Source organism: Rattus rattus, chromosome 8, assembly GCF_011064425.1.
Source record: "Rattus rattus isolate New Zealand chromosome 8, Rrattus_CSIRO_v1, whole genome shotgun sequence".
NCBI classification, from domain to species: Eukaryota; Metazoa; Chordata; class Mammalia; order Rodentia; family Muridae; genus Rattus; species Rattus rattus.
Window position 1 is genome coordinate 39,468,876 of NC_046161.1, and position 23,928 is coordinate 39,492,803.

At 44.0% G+C, this 23,928-nt stretch overlaps 1 protein-coding gene and 1 pseudogene across 3 annotated transcripts in view; one reads left to right on the top strand and one right to left on the bottom strand.

Annotated features, from left to right (window-relative positions):
• Positions 1-23,928, bottom strand: part of Ube4a (ubiquitination factor E4A) — a 42,369-nt gene that overhangs the window by 10,280 nt on the left and 8,161 nt on the right. For 2 of the 3 annotated variants that reach the window (XM_032911450.1, XM_032911449.1), the window contains 14 exons: positions 18,456-18,629; positions 17,565-17,677; positions 16,399-16,551; positions 15,458-15,617; positions 14,715-14,917; positions 13,936-14,127; positions 11,791-12,124; positions 10,408-10,528; positions 8,127-8,431; positions 6,772-6,904; positions 5,576-5,763; positions 2,849-2,949; positions 2,633-2,746; positions 280-454 (listed from right to left, as the gene is read on the bottom strand). In XM_032911450.1, coding sequence (XP_032767341.1) covers positions 280-454; positions 2,633-2,746; positions 2,849-2,949; positions 5,576-5,763; positions 6,772-6,904; positions 8,127-8,431; positions 10,408-10,528; positions 11,791-12,124; positions 13,936-14,127; positions 14,715-14,917; positions 15,458-15,617; positions 16,399-16,551; positions 17,565-17,677; positions 18,456-18,629 — 2,466 coding nt within the window. Of the gene's footprint in view, positions 1-279; positions 455-2,632; positions 2,747-2,848; positions 2,950-5,575; positions 5,764-6,771; positions 6,905-8,126; positions 8,432-10,407; positions 10,529-11,790; positions 12,125-13,935; positions 14,128-14,714; positions 14,918-15,457; positions 15,618-16,398; positions 16,552-17,564; positions 17,678-18,455; positions 18,687-23,928 lie in introns of all 3 variants that reach the window. The other variant, XM_032911447.1, reaches the window with a different exon arrangement.
• LOC116907136 lies at positions 20,867-22,178 on the top strand (annotated as a pseudogene).

The window sequence follows — 23,928 nt, forward strand, 5'->3', positions numbered from 1 at the left end:
TGGATAGGGTCTCACGCATGCCAAGGTGTCCTGGAACTTACTATGTAAATGCCGCGATGACCTGTAACTTGTGAGCTTCCGGCCTCAGCCTCCGGAGTGCCGGGATTACGGGTGTGTGCCACTAGGCAGGCTTTCATACAGGTGAGGGACGCACTCTACTGACTGAGCTGCACCCCCTGTCCTAGATTCTAAACTCTTAATTTTGAGCTGGGCTGATCCCTCAGTAAAACAGACCTTGATTTCTCCATTTTTGGGGACAGCATACTTTCATGTTCTTACCTGATGTCAGGAAGGAAAGGGTCCCAATTGTTTCATTGGACATGATGTTATGGAAACGTGCCAGCTGCCCAAACATCTGCAGACCTGCCTCTTTCTCTCGGCGGGCTTCTGGCGTCAGGCTCTCCCATTCTCCTCGGTCTTTCTCAATCTGCTGAATCTTTATCTTGCTCAAATACTATAGAAACCAGATAAGAGAAATGGAACTGAAGGGCCATGACATTTAAGAGGGCTTAATTAAAATCCAGTCATCTGGGTTTGGAAAGGAGGCTCAATGGTTACAGGCTCTTGCTGCTCTCGTGGAGAGGATCGGGGTTTGATTCTCAGCACCAGCACTGGGGCTCACAACCACCTGTTAACTTCAGTTCTGAGGGATCTGCTATCCTCTTCTGGCCTTTATAGGCATTATATGCATGTACATAATTCAAACAAAACAATACACATAAAAAAAAAAAAATCCAGAGCTGGAGAAGTGGCTCAGAGATTAAGAGCACTTGTTCTTGCACCATGTAACCACCTGTAACTCTAGCTCTAAGAAATACGAATTCTTTTCTTCTCCCAAGCACCTGCATGCATGTAGTGTCAATACATATATGGAAACAAAACACTTATACACATTGATCTTAAAAAACAAACAACAAAAACCAAACCCAGTCAGCAAAGCTGGGAAGTTTAGAGGCCAGGTGAAGCCTTTGTCACTGTAGGGCTAAAGCCTAAGAACTTTGGGAGGAGCAACAAAGTAGTTCATGGGTTAAGGTGCTTGTAATCAAAGCTCATGAACTGCATTTGGTGCCCAGAGCCCTCATGGTAAAAGGAGAAAACAGACTCCTATAAACTGTCCTCTGACCTCCACCTGCACACTGTAGCAAGTGGACACACACAATATAAAACTAAATTTTAAGGGATTTTTGGAAAGGAAAAAATAGTGTCCTCATACAGATTTGTCTCAGCTTGTGTAAACAGCTAGATACTGCCCAGAGCCAGGAGCATAGCCAGAGATGGAAAGGAAGATCAGTGGAGCAGCGTATGGAAGCCAGGCTAAACCACAAGGATGACACGAAAATGGAGTCCTTCCTAAAACATATACATACAACACAAAAGGTTCAAAACTACCTAAAACATACACGTACAACACAAAAGGCTCAAAACTAAAGTTCTACAAACAGACCCTATATCCAGAGGGAATCATCACTACTTAAAACCCTCCCTTCTCCTCATCCTTCCTGTTACAGGAAATAATGAGTTAACCTAGCTTAAGAGAATGCCATCTGCTTCACGCCCTGAATCATATTGTCCTTACTTAACAGACATGGTTATAGCAGGAACTGTTCTCATTTCCTCAGAGAGCCTGGGTTAAGTTTCAGAGTGCAGGCTTATGAAAAGAGCGGGAGGCAGACCCCTCTCTCAAAGCAAGCACAAGTTACTTAGTGGTTATCAACTAGAGCTCTTGACTGTCCTGTAGGCTACCTTCAAACTAACCCACACCATCTTCCTGAGGGTCACTGCCTAGTCACTCTGAGCTCCTGCCCTGCTGCAGGCCCAATGCAGAGCACACAGCTAAGCCAGGACCAAAACCTCTGTAACCTGGAGCTGAAACAATCCTTCCTTCTTTAGGTGGTTTTTCTCAGGTACTCTGTTGTAACAATGAAAGTCTCACAGTCACTGACCAAAATTATGATCCTATGATTTTTTTTTTCTGTATTGTTGGCCTGTTGGTATAGCTTATTTTGTCTTTATCACACTTAAAAAATATTTATGCGTATGTATGTGTACAACATGTCTGCAAGAGGTCAGAAGATGGTGTTAGAATTGGAGTTACAGGTGTTTGTGAGCTGTCATTTAGGTGCTGGGCACTGAACCAAGGTCCTCTGCAAAATTCATAAGTACTCTTAATCTCCCCCAAGACCATCTTTTAAACTCTCATCCAAAGAACCACCCAAGTCCAAAATGACCTTTGATCTAGTGAAATGCTAAACCTAGAAAGCTGTATAGAAAGTGTTGGGCACACTATTATAAAGCACATACGCCAGTGTGCAAGAATGTTTTAGAGCAAGGATTACTCTATTATAATTAGCAGGTCAAAGCGATATACTTTTTGCCAGTTGTAGTGGTTTATGTCTGCAACCCTAAAACTCTGGGAGGCTAAGGTGAAATGATTCCTATGAGTTTGAGGTCAGCTTGAGATAAAGACTGAGAGAGAACTTATCTAAATGCACACCAACCAAAAAACCCAGAACAAAACATAACGAACACTTCTCCACTACACCCCACTACCACCAAGGTCGATGAGCTGAAGCCCTTCTCACTGAGATCACTGTAAACAGTATAGGAACACACACAATATTTACTTTTTTACCTGTATGGCTTCATCCAAAAGGAAGATAGCATCATTCATTAACAGGTTAAGAAATCGGAGGAACAGTGGGGGATTCATAGCTTCTAAATTCTTAGAGGCATAGTCAGCCAAATCCTGTAAGTCCCAGCCCAAGAAGAAGATATTTTAGTGCCAAACCACGTACCAATGGTTCTGAGGCTGACTTGAAGCAAATAGTACCATAAAAGCCTCTCTTACCTTAATGCTCTCCCGATAGCAATCTGTCCCCCACATGTATCTTAGGATGGGATACATAGGGCGGCGGTAATTAAACTTCTGTTCAAATTGGTGGGGGTCCCCTAAAGTAAGGCAAGAGTGAGAAATCAGCGAGGGTGGTCTAACAGAGAATGAACAGGACGTATGTGTATGCATTTTCTTTACTCTGAATGTCAAGGCTGCTGCCAAAATCTTCCCTAGGGGTTCCTCCAGCCCACACTCCTTGGGATGCTGGGGGTAAAACCTAGGCTGTAGCTACAATTCCTACACGTGACATGTCCACAAGACCAGCCGACATTCCCACAGGCAGCACCAACGAGATTCAATGGATGTGGGCAAAAGCAGGGGCAGATGTGAATGGGGGAAGGGAAAGGGAACATGTTGGGAGTTTCCAGAGGAAGTAGGAAGGGGGAGTTGGGAGTGGATATGATCAAACATTCTTTACATGCATGAAATTGTTAAAGAATAAAGATATTCTATTACAACATATGCATAACACACAAAATGTAAGTCTTGTATATGTTGGGTAAGCATACTATGACTGGGGTTCAACATCCCCAGCCTTTGCTAGGAATCCCCATCCACCCCTACAGCAAGACAAGGTTTCTCTGTGGATCCTCGGGTCGCCTGGAACTCATGTAGGTCAGGCTGGTCTCAAACTCAGAGAAGTGTTCCCGAGTGCTGTGATTAAAGGTGTGAGGCAGCATGCCCAGCTTTCTCTAGCAATTTCTAAAGCCTAGAATTAGGCCAAGTGTTTCGTTTGTTTGCTTGACAAATAAGAGGGAAACAGATCTAAAGGGCAGCTTACTTAGTAAGGAGTCAGTACAAAGTTGTTTAAAAAAAAAAAAAAGTGAGGCCTTCGAGATAGCCACTATGGCATTCAAAGTCACATACAAAATGGGACACTAAGTGATCTCCACATTCTTTATAGACAATATCCCAGCCATGGGGCTAATTGGCACTTGATTATTCCAAAAAATCATGCCAAGAGCTAAAAATCTTATACGGTGTTTGAAGTACAAGTAAGACCTCTCCAACCTCGAAGGGTGAAGCTAGACAGATAGATATAGTGGCCAGACTAGATGCCTAGGTTTCCTTGTTCCATTTAGTACAAATGTCCTCGCCCCACCCCCCACTTCTCACACTGACTTTTTTCCTTTCATTTATTCATTTATAACCCTTTTGCTATATAACCCAAAGTATTTTCTTTTTCCTTTTGTTTCCTTTCCTCTTCATTTCTTTCCTTCCTTCCTTCCTCCCTCCTGACTTATCTACCTCCTTCCTTCCTTCCTTCCTTCCTTCCTTCCTTCCTTCCTTCCTTCCTTCCTTTTAGTGTTTTGTTTTGAGAAAGGGTCTCTCTATGTAACCCTGGCTATCCTGGAACTTGCTATATAGACTAGGCTGTCACAGAGCTTCACCTACATCTGCCTCCTGAGTGTTGGGATTAGAGTCAGGTGTCACACTTGGCTCTAGGATGGCTTCTGATTAAGCCGTTCTGTCTCTGTCTCCCAGGTGTTAAGATTGCACCTCTCTGCGTGGCTGAGAGCCGTTTCCAATCTTTACTTTCAGATTAATGGAATGCATTCCATTACAGTTCTCTGGCTGTACGGCCACACAGTGAGATCACCACGGTGACTGCTGGGCAGCTCCTCAGGGAAGGTTCACACATACTGTGACGGTGAATCATCATTCTGACTCATTCTTTATGTGAGAAATGGAGACCCAGAGGTAAGTAAGAGACAAAGGCAGAAAACAAATGTGGGCAGTTAGCTAATAAAATGCTAAATGCCTTTTTTAATGGTAATTGTACATGTTACCAAATGGCAGAAATCCACTTTAAGAAGACTCTTATGTAACTGCTTAGCATGTCTTGACTACTAGTTCAGACAAAGCTCTGCTTAATTGAAACTCAGGTGATGAGAACTGGAGAGAGATAATGCTGTCTACTGGTACTCTTTTAAGTGTGTGTGTGTGTGTGTGTGTGTGTGTGTTTATACATATTTGCATGTGTGTCCATGTGTGTAGGTTTGTACATGTACATGTGGAGGCTGAATGTCTACAAGTGCCTTCCTCAACTTCTCTCCTTTTTGCTCTTTGTTTGTTTGAGACAGGGTTTCTCTGTGTAGCCCTGGCTGCCCCTGGAACTCACTCGATAGCTTCATAATCCCTGTCCTATGAGTCTCATCAATGCCTGCTGGCCTCGAACTCACAAGGATCCCCTTCCCTGCCTTTGCTTCCACTACCTTGCTTCCACTTTGTTTTTTTTTGAGACAGAGTCTCTCATTAAATCAGAACTCAATGATTTGTCCATACTGGATGACCATCAAGCCCCAGGCATCTTCTTGTCTCTGCCTCCTTAGGACTAAATTGGTTGCTGTGCTCAACGTTTAAAAACCTGGATTTTAGGGCTCAGTCTCAGGTCCTCTTGCTTGTTGTTTGTTGTTTTGTGAGACAGAGCTGGTTGTAACACTTTTAGGTGTATGATATATACAAAACAATTAAACATTTTTAGCATCTATTTTCTTACTATAAAATGAGAACACTGTAGATAAACTCTTCAGATAGACAAGTTAACAACACAGTAAAAATAAAGCACCCAGCATAAGCCTGGCACACAGTGAGTGCTCAAGGGATGCTGGTTGACAATCTGTGATCAAGCTGTCAAACTCTTAGTTCTCAGCTCTAGAGCTGGCCGTGTGACTTCTTTACCTGTAAATTCGATGTCCACAAAAACCTTGATCAAGGCTTCAGAGAGTTGGGGAGCGTATGGAAAGTTGCAGAACACACGTTTCCGGTGGAACACACTGGACACCAAGGGGCTTGGGGTCTGGTCCAGGTGAGGCATCACTGCTTCTAACACCTCTGCTAGTTTGGCCCTCAGGTGGGGATTCTTCATTCTGCAGAGGGCAGAGAGCACAATGAGCAGGAAACATAACTCCCTGATCGCCTCTATTCTACACCGGGGCAGTATGGACTGTATCACTATTAAATATAGAAAAGCCACACCTGTCTCAAGTGTGTCAGTACATAGTCCTGGCTTGCCTGAACTCCCTATGTAGACCAGGCTGGCCTTGAACCTGCAGCAATCTTTCTGCCTCTGCCCCCTGAATGCTGGGATTATAATGTACACTATCATGCCTTCCCACTTAGCTCTCTAGAGCACAGCTCACCATGTATGAGGGAGCACTTGGAATGCTTAGGACATTCACTTTTCTTCTCTATAACAATGCATTATTTACTATTACTATTTACTATTTTCTCAGACAGGCTCATTTTGAATAGACTTGCCTTCCAAGCTTTCTGAGTGCAGATAATTAGGTTATAATTATCCGACAGCTCCATAATCCCTGTCCTATGAGTCTCATCAATGCCTGCTGGCTTATGGCCAACTTCCTTTAGGTCTGCTCAGCTCAGTAAATCGGGCTTCTATATATTTCTCATTGATACGTCTTGAGAAATTGTGGACGTCTTTTTATTTTGCAGCAAATATGCCCTTTTGTGCATAAAAATAGTTCCCTTTGGCCCACACACATAACACCCTCCCTTCTCTCCCCCGAAAAAAACCCAGTGAAGCAATTCTAAAACCACAGTATATAGTAAAACCACTAGACTAGATGTAACATCAAGCCAGGATGGTTTACTGCTTATCCAACTCAAACAGCAGGAACAAGCTTTGGTTGAAATAATTAGTAAAAGAGTTTAGCATCTGTCTGCCGCTGGTCCAGCTTCTCGTATTCTGGTTAACTATTTTAACCAGGGGCAAGCACTGGAATCCTATTAGTGCCTTACATGCAGGTTCAAATTCTCGGTGGGCAAAGTCCTCTGCGTACTAAACCTCACCACAGCAGGCAGAATGTTTTGTGCCTCTAACCAGTGACTGGGGCAAGCGTCCAGCACATCCTCACCTTTCTATGCTTCCAGTGAAAATGGTGATAAAATGAAGGACATGCTCCAGGGAATCTGCTGACGTCTCCAAAATGTCCTCAGCAAAGCGCCGGAGAAAAATGAGGAAATCACCTAGGTTATCTGCAAAAAATTCTGAAAAAGATTCACTGGAATGAGCCAAACATTTGTTCACTGGTCCCAAACAACATCCCAGTGCCTTCTTCACATAAATTAATAAAGGTTTAAAAAAGCCCAAGTCTTTTATGTACCAGGGGTGGGGATAAGGTAGTAGCCATAGGATCGCTTATCTGTATATAAAGCTTTGTTCTTATCCAAGTAAATGCACGAACAGCAATGACACAAAGAACTATTAACACTGCCACTCTGTGCCCCCAAGGGTTGGCCACAGTTTAAGCCACCCTTTAGGTGTGGCTAGTTATACTAGGTGACTGCAGTGAGGAGCTCCAGGATGGTCCTCTAACCACTCTCCCCTTTGGCATCAGATCTCTGCAAGGTCCCTTTCTGCATTCCTCTAGACTAGGAGATCCCCTGCTGTATGCAGCAGAGGACATCATCACTGTGTAGACTAGGACATACCGGATGTACGCAGCAGAGTACATATTTTCAAGGTTAGTTAAGAAAGTTTGCAGCTTTCATTTTGGTCACCTGTGCTGCCACATCGTGAATGGCACGAAGAGATGTATGAGGCTTTTGGCGAGCAGCTGGGGCCTGATAACAACCAGCCCTTGTTGAGTCCTTAGAGTCCTATGGTTCTGACTGACAGCTTGGCCATAGCTTCACTAGTACTCTGAGCTAGAATCACATAGCCAAGGGCTTCTGGACTTCTGATGCAAAGGATTGTGTGAGATAACGTTTGCTGTTTTAAGCTGCTATATTTGTAACTTCTTATATAGCAATTCGAGACCAGCACAGTCTTCAAGAACATTTAATCTGATTAGTGACCAACATCTACTGACCCCTCACTGACAAACATATATATACAATCTCCCTTCTGAGTTAGTAAGAGGGGATTTTTTTTTTTTCTAAAAAAAACCTCAGGGGGAGCTAGACAGACAGTTGAATACTTTGAAAGACAAGCAATATTAATGAGAACCTAAGAGCTGTGAAAGCCCTGGCTGCAGTTCATCTTTTACAGGCTGTTTTCTGACAGTCCCAGCATCGGAGACACAAAGCTGAGAAGCAACTGCTGGGGCCCCCCACGCTTGGCCAGGAGATTCTTGTAAGTTTGTGTAGTTTCTCTAAAAACAATGGAATGATAACTAAGGAAGGGTGTTTTGAGGATTAAGCTTCCAAGGTGACCCACTTAAACGTAGGTGGCTATTAATAGGATGTTCCCAAGGGACAGGCTGCTTACCTGGCACATAAGCCAAAGAGCTGTAGCCATCTGGCAGGGGAAAACTTAGCTCTATTGGCTGAGAGCCCTCATTGCCTATGGCCAGTTGAACCAGCAGAACAGCCATGGACACCTGCAAATTCAGGCAGTTCTGCAGCATCTGGGGTTCAGTCATTGCAGTCTTGGTAGAGAGATAGATGGTCATCAGGCGCTCGAACTGCTCACGGAGATTGTCAGCAGCAGGGCTAGAACTCTGCTGAGCATCTCGCCAGGCAACCTGCAGCCGATGCAGATTTTGGTTGATTTTTACCATCTGATCATGCAACCTGCCCCCGAGAAAGCAGAAGAGACTGGGTCAGGGAGGCCCAACGTGGGGGCAGTGTAGACTAGACCATACCAAAAAGCAAATCCTTGTTTGTTTCTTCTAGTGTTCTACTGCTGTAGAAAGTTGCGGGGTCAATGACACAGAGGCATTCACAAACGTTAGCGACTGGACAGAAGCAAGGTATACTGATCTCAGAAACTGTTACCATGTGCACCACAAATCCGGAGCTAATTATGAGAGTGAGCAGTTTCTACCACGAGCTGGATGCAGAGAGCGTGGTTATTATGGAAAGCAGCCATTTTAATGAGGCAGCGTATGAGCAGCCCAGCACAAGCTTTAGAGCACACAGGCGGATCGGAGGATGATCTCTGCGGTGAGGAAACTAAGCAGGTGAAAAGGCTCGGTTTTAACAGTCACACCTAAAGTAGCCACCAACAGGCACATAACCTAAGAGCAGCTAGCAGCACTCTAGAGAATAAGATGACTATTCTTCCCAAAAGCTCACTTGAATATTGAAGGAAAGACCTGGGACTAAAAGCCACTGATAACTGGTTCTACATGTACAATTGTAAATCACTCCTTTGGTTCTTGTGGCCAGCTACCAGGGTGACTGACTGGGAAACTAGATGCCAGGCATCTCTAGGTCTGAACTTAGATTGTTGAGCGGATCAAGCACATGCTGAACTTCTGTTACCACACTTAAAATGTCAACGACAGGTCAGAAACACTGTCTAATGAAGACATATTTTTACTAGCTCTCCCCAACCCCTCGCCACCAGTTACTTTTCTGTCAGAGGAGTTAAAAAAAATACAAAAACAAAACAAAACAAAACAAAACAAAAAACCCTTACATTAAGTATCCTGAGAAGCCACTAAAAAAAAAAAAATCAGTATTTCAGGCCAGGTGTGTGATACACACATTTAATCTCAGCGCTTAAGAGGCAGAGGCAGAGGCAGGTAGAACTGAGGCCAGTCTGGTCTATAGAGTGAGTTCTAGGATAGCCAAGGCTACACAGAAAAATCCTATCTCAAAACAATAAATAAGCAAACAATCAGTATTCCTGGGTCTGGGGAGATGGCTTAATTGAGAAACTGCTCATCTGTCTGTGCAAGCAGGGGACAGGCGTCTAGTTCCTCAGCACCCATGTCAAAGATGAGTGCGCTGCTGTGCTCCTGTGCTCCTCATGGGGACATAGAAACAGGATCCCTGGAGTCCTGTTGAATCAGTGACTTTCAGGTTCAGTGAAAGATCCTTCCTCAAAAGACATGGTGGGGGAGCATCAGAGAAAGCCACCTGACACTGATCTCTGGCTTCTACATCACACATGAGCATGTGTGCCCTGTTCCTGTCAATTAAAAATAAATAAATATGCACTTTCTACAGATGGGACGTATGAGTGAGCTGTCATTTCCTCCTTATGCTGGAAATCATTCTCAGCTAAATAAGGGGAGAAACTGTGGAGTGACATGTGGCTGGTTTGCTAGAAATGGACGCTTCTGGAACGTCTACACAAGCTCTCAGCGTTCCCTCCCTTAGACCCCTTCCTCTCAGGTCCACAGTTCCTCTGTGCTCAGACTGGTCTGTCTGGAATCCCTTATCACCATTCTCTCTACTTCCCTAAGTTTTGTCTCTGGTCTTTGGGCATCAGAAGTAATAGAATTCAAGGGTAGAGAAAGAAATGTAAAATGAAAGTAATCGAATTTTCCTAGATAATAACAAAAAGGTAAGGATTGAAAAGTTGACAAATGTGGAGAAAAATATTAGCACAATGTAAATTTTAAAGAGAGAGAGAAAACAAAACAAAATGAAACTGTAAGCGCAATCTGTATAAAGTTGACTCACATAAATTTAAACCAGTGCATGTGACTTTCCCTGTACCATCCTGACAGGGCTCTTGAGACTCACTGCCCACCTTTGAGCTGTCAACACAACTAACTGGGCCAACAGTTCTTTTCCAACAACATCAAAGGACTTACCTGTGAAATCCCAAGTACAAGGTATACTCGGTCAGGGCCAGGTTCTCGGTCACCAGATTGTAGCTCTGGGGGAACACTGGCTCCTGCACAGCTGGGATCAGACAGGTCTCCTTGTCTAAACCTGGAAGGATCGAAAGGAATGGTGACACACAGCTCTCCAGACTCCGGTCTTGGGCTTCCCTCTCCCTCAGCCTCCATATTCCTACAATGGTATTCCTCACAACACATCTCCAACTACTTTGTCTAAAAACACTTTCTGGCCTCCAGCTATCTACAGAAACAGCTAAATCTCTTTCACTGAACCAATGAAATCAGCAAAAGACTAAAATGAGTACTGATACTGTATAGTTTCCAAGGGGTAGGCAATGGGCCATTTCCATCCATCTATCCATCCATCCACCCATCCATCCGTCCGTTTGAGGCAAGGTCTCTCTGTGTAGCCCTGGCTTTCCTGGAACTTGCTCTGTAGACCAGCCTGCCCTTGAACTCACAAAGATCCACCTGCCTCTGTCTCCTGTCTGCTGGGATTAAAGGCATGGGCCATTACCACTTGGCCATTTCTACTTATTCTATGCTTTTCAGTGTTTAAGTTATTTTTTGTGCAGATATTAGTTTAATTTCTAAGAGGCTAAAATTTAATGCCCCCAAAACCTAGAAGGAAATAGATCAAAACCGACGAGAGAATCATTCTGAGCAATAGATCAGGGCCGATTCCTTTCTCTTCTCCATATTTAAGTTTTCTCTAATCTGGTGCCAGCTTTCTCCCTTTCCACCCTGCACTCTTCACCCCTCCCACCCCCTTGCTCTAACCATGTAGAACTTCTCACTATTCTTCAATACATTTTTCCATAGATTTTTTTTCCAGACAGCCTCAAACTCACAGATCACCTGCCTCTGCCTCTGCCTCTGCCTCTCTCTCCTCTGCCTCTGCCATGCTTGCTGCTGCTTCCCAGGCTGTCACCTCTACATCCGTCACTGTCTGATACTCCTGCTCCTTTGCCAGGTAAACTCTGATTTGTCTGTTAAGACATGAGGACGCCAGCTTCTGTAGAGCTGACCATTCACCCCTTCTGGTGCTGTTTCTACTGTTACCCTACCTGTCTGACCTCTTCTGGAACCTCTGAGTTCATGGATAGCAGCTGTGTGTGACTGCATTTTATAAAAGATGAGGGAATGAATATTCAAGGTTGCCAGAATCAGACAGAAGGTCTCATTGAGGCCTATTGTTTAAAAGGTAACAGGTGCTGTTTTTCAAAAATCCATGTTGAAATCATTTAACTTGTTTTCATCTGTTTGAACGGGGGTACTTTCTCAAAGGCCAAGGGAGCCAATGCCTCAGAGGTAAGACACGCTCTGTTTTGAAGAGCCCAGTTCCCCGCCTACCTCTCATATGTACACTTTTAATTTTTCGTTCTTCATCATTCAAGTCCTTGAGGACACAGTATGTGGGGTTAAAGGTGAGGAGCCGAGAGGATCTGGGTTTGCAGAATGGCTGGCACAGCTTCAGGAGAGCAGCACCCAGATTCAGAAAGAAGGCATCCGAGGCATACATTTGGAAGAAGATTTCGGGCATCTGATTGGCCCAGATCTTGGTGCGGCCTGCATTTGCATGCAAACAGTTTCCAAGCCAGAACAAGATACCATGCTTGGTTTCTGGAGAGAGCTGGAGCAGATTCTTCAGCATCTGGTAGATCTTTTCATGGAACTGAGCCATGAACTGTTTAGCCAGAAAACACAACCACAGAACATTCCAATTTCACAATCCTGGTATTTTCTTTTCTGACTCCTAAGCCCCAGCAAATACAAGTGTTTAAACGCTAATCTTAACCTTTCCCTTTACTCCTTTTGTACTCCTTTTCCCTGTCTCTGTCTGGATACTTAGGAGACTTTTTCTGGTCAGCTGCCAAACTGCGCAGAATTGAGTAGCTTCCCAGTAGGGATTTCTATTGGTACAGTGCGGTGATAAATCCTTGGGATCTGTTTTCAAATGGTTTTCCTAGCATTACTCAACTCTACCACTGTAGTGTGACACTAAGCCATAAACAAAACAGACATGGCTTCAGTTAATGTGTGTTTTTAATTTTTATATTACATTTATTTGGTGTCTATGTATTTAGTGTGTGAGCATGACATGCTAGAAGTATGTATGAGCATGTACAGGAGCAGTCTGTCTCTACTGTGTGGGCCCTGGGGAACAGACTTGAGTCTTCAGATTGGATGACAAGATCTTTACTCACTGAGCCATTTCGTTGGTCCCAGTAAATCTTTCTTTACAAGAAACAAAACACCAAGGGCAGTTGGTTTGGCCACTGTTATAGTCTGCTCAGCACCTGCTTGACAGCACTGTGATGACTGAACAGTTTTGGCCTTCTAATGCCGTGCCCTCAGACTTCTGCTAAATTCTGTTAAGAGGCCTACGCATAAAGAGGAGGAGGACAGGGAAGATTTACAGGATGGTGTTTAGTCTAAAGGTTTATGCTCTGAGTGACAGTCTCTTAGTGAGAAGGGCAAGGACTGAAGAAGGGGTGTGCAGCGCTGTCACACGGGGCAGTTCTCACTACTGCCAAAGTTCATCTCTCTTTTTAGTAAAGGACCTGAAGATGGTCATTTTTTTTTGTTTTTGTTTTTGTTTTTTTTTGTTTCCAAACTTGGCTTTAATTCTGATTATATGCTGAGCCTTGACCCTCATTCAAGGATAAACCTTGACTCTGGTCACAGGGTGAACCCTGATTCCAGTGTGAGCTCTGTCCTTACTTCTTTTTTATTTTATTTTTTTCCGAGACAGTGTCTTTCTACATGTCATGGAGCTCACTCTGTAGACCCAGCCTGCCTCTGCCTCTGCCTCCGCCTCCGCCTCCGCCTCCGCCTCCGCCTCCGCCTGCTGAGATCACAGGTGTGTGCCAACGGCCACTTCTTTGCTGCCTTCCCTTTTTTTGTTTTTTGAGACAGGGTTTCTCTGTGTAGCTCTGGCTGACCTCGGACTCAGAGATGTGCCTGCCTCTGCCCCCCAAGTGCTGGGATTAAAGGTGTGTGCTACCACCACCCTGCCCCTTCCTTTATTTTTCTATAGTACAGGTTAGCCTAGTATTGGCTATGTAGTTCAGGATGACCCTCAACTCCTGATCCCCTGACTCTTCCTTTTTTTTTTTTTTAAAGGTTTATTTATTTCATGTATGTGAATACACTGTAGCTGTCTTCAGACACACCAGAAGAGGGCATCAGATCTCATTACAGATGGTTGTGAGCCACCACGTGGTTGCTGGGAATTGAACTCAGGACCTCTGGAAGAGCAGTCAGTGTTCTTAACCACTGAGCCATCTCTCCAGCCCCGACTCTTATTTCCTCAGTGCTAGGATTACAAGCATGTACTACCCCATCCCCTCAGTAAGGAGGCAATTTTGTTATGTTAATATGACAAAACCCAACCAGACCACTTAGCTTTCCTCAACAGGCTGAAGCAGCCTTATCCCTACATGGTTCCTTGGTCATCTCAAATCAGGGACGGTGACACCCTGGGAAGCAGTCCACCTGATGGATGTTGGCCTCCTGTACTTTGATCTCCTGAGGACTGGAACGGGATGGATTCAGGAAGAAGCCATGATTCTCTACCACACCCGGAGTCTTTAACAAGCACGAGATATTCAGAATGACTCCCAGCAAGGTCTTCTGATACATCTGCCCATTGCTAGGGTCCTTGGGCTGAATGTACTCTAAAAAAACCTGTAGGAGGACAAATCCTATTTACTCAGCTGTATGATGACATAAAGGGATAAGATGCAGGGTCGCAAAGAATTCAGTCTTTTATAGCTCCCACCCTTTTACAGAAAACTTTTAAACATTTCTTTTTTTTTTTTTTTTTTTTGGATCTTTTTTTTTCGGAGCCTGGGACCAAACCCAGGGCCTTGCGCTTCCTAGGCAAGCGCTCTACCACTGAGCTAAATCCCCAACCCCTTTAAACATTTCTTTATGTATCTATTCACTCATTCAATGTGTGTGAGTATAGTATAGAGGTCAGAGGACAACCTGTATGTAGGGCTTGGTTCTCTTCTTCCACCACATGGGTTCTGGGGATCAAATTAGCTCTGCAGACTTCATGGCAAATGTCTTTTTCCACTGAACCATCTCACTCAACTTTGCTGTGTAGCTGAGGATAGCACTAATCCTCCTGTCTCCACTTCCCAAATGCTAGAACTCGAGGCATGTGATTCCACATGTGGCCTTCGATAGTCAATATTCTCGTGCCCTCAGGACAGGAAGCATCAAGTATTGAGATGTCAGCACCAGGAGCATACGATGCTGAGACCTACCTTGGCCATATCCTTCTGCCTGGTGAAATAGAGAAGGATGTCCAGGTATGCGTACAGGAGGATCTGGCAGAGTTCCAGATCTTTTATTCGGCCAAGTAAAATATCAAACACTGGAATCATGACTTCAGGAAATGTTCGAACCTCCTCATCCAACAGCAAGGCTTCAATGACCTCTTCTAAAAACTCAGTCACATCTTCAAAATCTAACAGAAGACGGATGAGAAAGGAAGGAGGCTGTGACAACTGTTGTTTACACAGGTTCCTGCTTTCTGTCTGTCTCTGCTGTGGTGTAGCAATTGAACTGAAGACCTGTGAATGCAAGGCAACTGTTCCACTACTATTTGACCAATGAACTAGATACCCACTTCCCCACATTGGCTCTTTATGACTTATTGACTTTTATTTGATGTGGATGAGTGTTTTGCGTGCACGTAGTGCCTTCAGGGCCAGAAGAGTGCAGTGGGTCCCCTAGAACTGAAATTACATGCAGTTGTGAGCCTCCATGTGCGTGATGAGAACTGAACCGAGTCCTCTGGAAGGGAAGCTAAAAGTGCTCTTTTCCACTGAGCCCTCTATGGTATGTTTGAGAATTCTGCTAGTATTCAGGCTTGAAGATCAAGGCATAAGCTTCCTTCCTTAACTTCTGTCAGAATCACAAAGACTGAGACTCTCTAACACTGATAGAGGAGTTTTAAATTGGTATTCTAAATTCAGATATTCAAAGACCTTGCTTCTGTACTCACGGGCTCCCTGAATAGCTTCCAACATCAAGTCTACCAGCTGCTCATGGATGTTTTGGTCAACATAGATCTCTGGGGTGAGGAGAACTGTTCGCGTGTTGGACACAGTGAGGTTTCTGCACTGCACTGCAAAGGGGAGTAGGTTTTCTGGAACTTTGGTAATCTGCAACGAAGAGAGAAGAGCATACAGCTTTTATAACATGGGGCAAGGGTAGGTACAGTAAACAGGACAGAAAACATCATATCCCCAAACAGTACTGGTTTCTTTTCTCTTGGTTTTTTGAGGCAGGGTCTGTCTGTGTAGCCCTGGCTGACCTGGAACTCATTTTGTACATGAGGCTGGCCTTAAACTCAAGAGATTCACCTGCCTCTCTGCCTCCTGAGTGCTGGGATTAAAGGTGTGTGTGACCACCACTTGGTAGTATTGGTTCTTGGGAACTAAAAGTTCCTGACAGATTTGTAGTTTGGCTTTAGGCCGACATGCCAAAATTCTAATCCTGAAGATAAGTTTAACCCAATTAAGTCTCTCCACATCATTGGAAATGTTAGAAGATTTGGATTTTGTTTGGTTCCTGTTTTATTTTGGTCTCACTACATAGTGTAGGCTAGCCTGGAGCTCACTGTGTAAATATGTAGACCAGGCTAGCTCTGAACTTGTAGCAATCCTGTTTGTGCCTCATAAGTGCTACCACACCTGACTGATCTGATATTTAGCTTTCTTTTTTGTTGTTGTTGTTTTCCTTTTTTAAAGGTGTGCTTTCTAGAGAGGTTTGTATAGAGAACAGGAGACACTGGTTAGCTGGAAAGAAAGATGGACCCCACGCCACAAAAAGGAGACAAGGATTTATGGCCCTATAGTGCCAGATATACCAAAAAATACACATTATGTCAGGAAAGACCCTGAGCCTCTCTCTCACATGCTAACACAGGGCTCATTCATTTACCTCTTCCTTGGCTCTTTGGAAGCAGGAGTAAAGGTAACAGAAGATGTGCCGCTCTCCTGCATCTCGATCAGCAGAGAGGTTTAAAGTTGCAGAGGAAGTCATGCTGATCAAGTGGTTTCCTGGATCTTGAAGCAGTAACCGAGCAAAGATGGCCTATTAAGAAAATAAAATGCTGAACTGTTGCGAGGTAGAACACTACGATAGAAGAAGTTTGATACATGCTTTGGCAAGAATCAGATGTAGTCAGAACGGTGGGCGAGTCTTATTACCTCAGGAATGTTAGAAACTAGTTATATACATAGTTACCGTAAATTCAGGCCCCAGTGTCTGTGACAGTCACGGCAGAGTGGGCACCAAATGGCTATGTGCTCAACATGTTGAAAGCATGAGTGACAAACCTTCACGTAAAATCTACGCTTCCATGTGACTGCTGCGTGTCAGACACTTTAAGTGTGAAAGTGAAATGCCAAGTGACCTCTTTCCTCTCCATCTTTTAAAATCTTTATTATTTTTAACTAATCATACAGTCTGATTATTGTGGGCTCTGATATCCTAGGAAACAGGTGTACTTGATGGATGTTGTCTTCTGTACTTGATCTTCTGAGGACTGGAATGAGGCCAGAGGACATGGGTGTCCTGCTCTGTCACTGCCTCATGCCCTAGAATTCTGATTAACCCGGGAGCTCACTATTTCCCACCCAGCAAGTCCCCTGAGACACTCTGCTCCCTCCTCCTGCTCCTTTCTAGCACTGAAATGTTGTCCCACATGGCGCCATTAGCTTCAGTGGGTGCTGGCCATCCAAACTTGGGCACCATCTTCCCAGACCAGTTCTGGGCTTTTGAAAGTATGTAAAAAAGAGGTGGGCCTTGTCTCAGGAACCTAAGACTCTTAACAGGAGTGATAAGACAGGTTCATTAAAAAGCTTCAAAAGACAGTGACAGTTTGCATAATAAATGCACATGAGAGGAGGGAATGACAACTCTTTTCTGGCAACTCTGATGACATCTTAACTGGTTCTTAAACAGTGGATTTGGATGTGTGGCCAAGGTGGATAGAAGAGTTCAGAGGGGAATACCACACAATGGAAGAGGCGGAGGCAAGCAAAGCCTCGTCAGAATGAACAGACTCATGGCTGCTCTGCGGAGGGCACATAATCAGGAGGTACCTGCTCCACGTTGCTCATATCCAGCCAGTCTTGATCTTCCAGCTCCACTGCCATTTCTTCCAAGTACACGCACCGACTGGGGATGCCGTTCCCACTTTTCAAGTTTGGATCACCTGTGAAAGTTTTCATCTGACAGGTTAAGGACAATGTTCCTGTCCTCATGACACTGGTTTTATGGTCCCTCCTGCCCCTGCCGCCTCCCTAGTGCTGGAGACTAAAGGCATATACTGTTTGCTCAGCTTCCAATAGCTGATCTGGATAGCAAGTCTCTTGAATTCAGAAATAACCACAGTGATCTTGATACACAAAGCAGTTACAGAGCAGGCACTGTGTGGATTCTCAGTATGACATGCAGGGAAAAAATTCCAGACACCAGCATTAACTTTAGTGTTGAATTACAGATAGGGCACAGAGGGAAAACCCTTCTGAACCTCTCACCATCCATCCAAAAAGAAAATGGGGTTAGCTATTCTTTTAAGGAAGAACAGATACCAACATGGCAGAAGTTAGATCTATTGAAATAATGTTTTTAGGGAATTAAAACCTTAGTAAGGTAAACCCTATGTTTTGGGGTACAGGAGTGGGTTTAACCATTAAACATAGCAGTTTTCTTTCTTTCTTTCTTTTTTTAAAGATTTATTTATTTTCTGTATTGAGTACACTGTAGCTGTCTTCAGACACACCAGAAAAAGGCACCAGATCCCATTACAGATGGTTGTGAGCTACCATGTGTTTACTGGGAATTGAACTCAGGATCTCTAGAAGAGCAGTCAGTATTCTTAAGCACTGAGAGCCATCTCTCGAGGCTGACATAGCAGTTTTCTAAGAACCAAAGTAGCTCCTAGCCCGAGCCAAGAGGGAAGAATTCAATGGTGCAAGTCTGCAACTCACTGTTGTCCAGAGTAATGAGGAAGATCCTTTGGATCATGTGATTGATGTTGAGTTGTTCACACATTTCTTGGTGTGTCCGGAAAGAGCGGCTGATCTCAGACACTGAGTAGTCAAACTCATCCAGGCTCTCCGACACACTATTATCCGAGTCATCTGGGCTTGCTGGGAGCTCATCTGCCGGAACATGTAGGCTGTTACACAATGCTCCTTCCTCAGAACCAAACACACTACCTAGAAGGAATGTAATAACAAAAAGGACAATTGCAGGTGTGAAACAAATTATTCCTCTCATTAATGAGCAACTTAAGCCAGGCAAGTGCACTCTAGGATTCACAAATTCTGGCTATAAATCTTGCCTTCTATACAGTAAACTTTTACTACTTCAACCCATAATTGTACCCCTTCCTGCCAAAATTAGCAACATTACCTAACCAGCAAATCTTAGAGAAAAAAATTACCAAGTAGGTCAAATGACTCTAATTATTTTAAACGTATGGCTGTTCCTTAAAGAACAGGTTTTATTTTGGTAACTCTGCACTCGGGAATATATCCTGTAGAAGCATTCCTTGAACCACCGTTCCTTACAAATAACTGCTTAATTCTGCAGTCTTCCACACTCCTGTGCTCATATTCATTTCCATTTTATTAAAAATCCTGTTGTGCTTTTTAGCTGCCTCTCCCTCTTTGGACATTTATTTTGTTCATGAACAATATGTGTTAGTGCGCTTGTGCAGGACAGACGGCAGCCTGTAGCAGCCAGCTTTTTCCTTCTGTATGGGTCCTGGCGTTTGAACTCAGGCTGTCAGACTTATGTGGCAGGCACCTTTTCCTGCTGAGCTGCCTCTCGGATTTTTTTTAGGATAGATTTTTAAAATGATGTGTACACGTGTATTCTATGTATGGGGATGTGCATGCTGAGTCATCTGTCCATCTTTTTTTTATAATGACAGATCAGTACCATACTTTAAGACATTTCCCCCATATTTTGTATGTGTATGTTTATATGCTATGACATGCATCTGGAGATCACAGAACAGTCTGCGGGAGTCCTTTCTCTCCTTCCACCACGTGACTTCCAAGGACTGCACTCAGGTCATCGGGACTGGAAGCCACTGACACACCTCTCCAGTTCCTTAACCAGCTTTAAAGATGTACTGACTTATTTTTATGACTATGGGGGTTATGTCTACATGTATACCTACACACCAGAAGAGGGTGTCAATCCCATGGGACTGCAGTTACAGATGGTTGTGAGCCACCATGTGGGTGCTGGGAATTGAACTCAGGACCTCTGAAGCACAGCCAGTGCTCTTAGCCACAGGATCATCTCTTTAGCCTCTCAACTAGCTTTAGTTTAAACACCAACAATTTTTCCTGTAATTCCTTCTTCATTCCGTTTATTAGTTCTTTGTGTTTTTTGAAACAGGGTCTCCAGTTTTTCCTCACACTCCTCATAAGGTTGATCTAATCCTTCTAATCCTCATCTCTACCACCAAGTTACTAGAGCCAAAGGGCTGCACACCCACCTGTTTCTTTTTAATGTGGTTGGGGCTTGCTAGGTGACAACTTCACCAACTGAACTGTATTTCTGGCCCTACTTTTTGTTTTTCAGAATTGTCCAGGCCAGCCTGAAACTGCGTGGGAGAAGAAGGCCTCACCTCCTGATCTCCTGCCTGAGCCTCTGAGGAGCTGAGATTCCAGGCCTGGACTAGAGGGTCCCGCCCACCTTGTTCCTTTTAATAGTTACACTGTCATGCATTTCTTGCCTTTATTATGACTTATGTAGCCACTTAAACTCCCTGTTCATTCATATTTTTGTAAGACAAATTTGAGAAGTAGAATTGGCTCCAACAGCTTGAGAACTTCAGGGTGGATGAGATTGCTCAGCAGATAAAAGCATTCGTTGCCAAGCTTGGTGCCTGGAGTTCAGTCCTTGGAAGGAGAGAACTGAACACAGCAAGTTATCCTGTGACTTGCACGCACGCACGCACGCGCGCACACATGCACATACATGCACACACACACGCACACACACACACACACTAAATGTAATTCAAACATTTTGAAAGAGCTTAAGTATTTTGAAAGTTAACCTAAGTTATTCTCAGAGAGACTGTTTTTATCTACACCTAGCTGTGAGAATGAGAAAATGTCTCTTTAATAAAATTTAATCTAGTTATAGAGAATAGAGGACTCTACACTGAAAAGAGGGTGCTCAAGGAGGAAAGGCCTACCTAACCACAAAAGAAAGATTTGAGCATTGCTCCCCTTCACTAAGGAGAAAGCTGACTGCAATATGAACTCCAAGTGACAGAAGACATATTTTTTAACTGGCTTACACTGAGAACTGATTCCTGAATCAACTCAGCGTGGCCTCTAGAGGAGATGGGCATGGCCAGTGTCCCTCGGTGATGCCTTCCTAGGTTAGCCCTCAAAGTCTTTCCATCAACAGGACCAGCACACATAATTTATGCATGGTGTCTGATTTTTTTTCTACCCAAACATGGGAGATGTGAAAAGCTCTCTCAGTGAGAGAGGGCACAAGGTCAAACTGTCACCCACACTTATGGATATCGAAAGGACTCCGTCACCTCACCAACGGCCTTAAAGTTTATTACTTGCCTCTCAGTCATGTACAGCCATCTACAGTTGCAACTGTCCTTCACAGTCTACTGCTGCTCAGACACACATTTGTTCGGGAAAGAATTACAACTGCCTATTCTCACAGTTCATTTTCTGTCATGACCATGATGCTCTCTCTCTCTTCCATGCCAAGACTCAAAACAGTCTTCATGGACCATTTCCTCTTCGGATTTGCTGATGTCAGCTCTATGCTTACAAACCAAGCTTCTAACTGTATGTCTTTGTGACATAAACCACACCATTGTGTCTCTTATACTAGGAAGGAAAACACTGTTCTAAGAGCAGCACTAAATCCTGAGGGTGTCTGTCATTCCTAGTGCTATAGATCCTGATTCACCCCAGAAGCACTCAGGAGGCACGGCAGTGTAACAACCTGCTGTCATCAGCACACTCGTTTACAGAACAGAGATGGATCTGCTCAGTGGCATGATACCTGAATTCTGTCAGAAATATCTCAAGTTAACTTGGAGGAGAGGGACCAAAGAGTATAGTCTTGGAAGGAGTATAGGACAGATGCCAACTATATGACAGGTGCATCTTTTGGGAGCTTTGGAATACAAAGCTATCAGAAATGTCTTAGTTCAAGGAATATATTTTTAACACCTCCCTGTCTGAAGCCTTCTGCATGGTAATCCTGGAAGCCACCAGCTGTGGTCTACAGGTTGTCAGCACCGAGGTTGGTGGGATTCTGGAAGTCTTTTCAGAGAACCTTATTATTTTAGGTGAACCTGCAGTAAAATCTTTGTGTGAAGGGCTAGAAAAAGCTGTTTCCCAAGTGAAGTTGGGGACATTGCCAGCTCCTGAAAACATCCACAATATAGTAAAGGTGCTCTCCACCTGGCGGGGTGTGGCAGAGAGGACTGAGGTATACAGGATAGTGAATGAAACCGTGCTGCTGATGCACCAGAGGCTGAACTGGCTCACCTCTCACTGTGGCCCAGTTACAGGCCAGTTTTGCTTTGCTGGCTGTGCTCAGCTATCTCTTCCTCACGAACCTGAGATGGGTGACTCCTGATTCTGTCACTGATGTGGCAATAGGCCACTGGGCCAAAGGGAACCTGGACACATGAATGTCCTTAAGATACAAACGATGAGATTGGTAAGGAATTCAAAAGCAGGTAGAAGTGAGCTGGAATTGTAAGCTCTAGACAGTTCTATTAATATAGTTGACAATAATCTTGTTCTTTTGTCTTGGGGCTTCGAAGTTAACTTGTTAAATTATGGTACCTCTGTGGCACTCACTGCTCCTTTTGAGGAGAGCTAACCATTCACACAATTCCTGAGCACGGAAGCTCCTCGCACTTCAGACTTTAGGGAGGAGAGTTCGTTCGACCACTGCGGGTGAATGTTTCCGATGACTGAAATCCTTCCAGGGGAGGCCTTTTAACATTACATTTTGGAAGCCCTGGGTGCCAGGTCATTTTTTTGGCCACTCTTAACGTTATGCCAACAATTTGACACCCACCAGGCACTTACAACCTTTCTTTAGGGAAGTATGAGAAGTTATGAGAACTACTTCAAGTCAAGTTCATGGTTCATATACCTTAGCTGGATCCTGAAATCAATCTCACGCATGGGTCCACTCACTAAGGGTACCATACAATCTGAGTAGGCTGCCAGCATGCTTTGAGCATCTTCTGTTTGATGTTGCACTAGGTGGTGCCTGGGACTAAGTGCTAGTTACTGTGAAGTGCCCCAATCTGAGGAAACTGCCCGATCCCACGCCCCAAGAACTGGAGTGTCACTAGGTGGTCACTCCATTATCCTGTGTATATGAAGAGATTTTGTTTTTTAAGTTCCAGGGGCTGGTACCTACTGTTGATGCTAGCATAGGCAAACCTCCACTTAAAGACAATCATGTATGTCTGTTGTGCATGTATGAATGACACGTATGTAGGGTAGAGCAATGTTTTCTGTGTCCTGATCTTGACTGGCACCTCTAGCACACATGGAAACAGGCTGTTCCACCCTGTTACTTACAATTATTTGAAGGTAAAGTGAACATTGAGTAATTTTTAAAGAGATTGTATTGCTTTTGATGCTATAATTATACACATAAACTGGGGCTATTAAAATATGCTTGTGGCCAAAAATAAAGATGAGAATGACATTTTAAACAAACAAACAAAAAATTTAATTTTTTATTACATTTATTTAGTGTGTATGTGTGGCTGCATGCTTGCTACCGAGCACAGACAAGGTCAGAGGACAGCTTTTCTTTCCTTCCATCATGTGAGTCCCAGGGACTGAACTCAGAACCTCAGGCCTGGGAGCAGGGCCCTTTAGCCACTGAGCCATCTCACCAGCCCCTAACTGTAGCCTTAATGGGTCTCTGTACATTAGTGAGAGACTGGAGTTTTCATCACTTGATATTTAAATTACTTATTACATCTTGTCTTCTAGTCCCCCCTCCCTATTTTCCTTATCAACTGAATTCCTTTAGTGTTTTAAGAACACTTCAGTTTGCCTCTGAGGAGGGCACTCGCAGGAATGCCCTTAGAAGCATAATGCTAGTCACTAGGAACTACACGGGTCTACAGTTGCTTTTCTTCCTTGACAAAATGCTTTTCTGAAATCTGGACCAGACTCTCAGAAGTAAGAGATGCTTCCATGTGCGAGTTCAGCAGACCTGAGCTCAGCATAAGAGGCCAAAGATTCTGGCAGAAAACTAATTGCTGTTGACAGACAGCTTGGACCCTGTGGCAAGAGGAACTCAGTGTAGACAAAATAAGGTGACCAGGTACCAAAGAGTAACAGAAGAGCATGTGCCTGCCTTATTCTCAATGCCTACTGCTCACAATGCTCTCAGCTCCAGTCTCAAGCCTGCTTA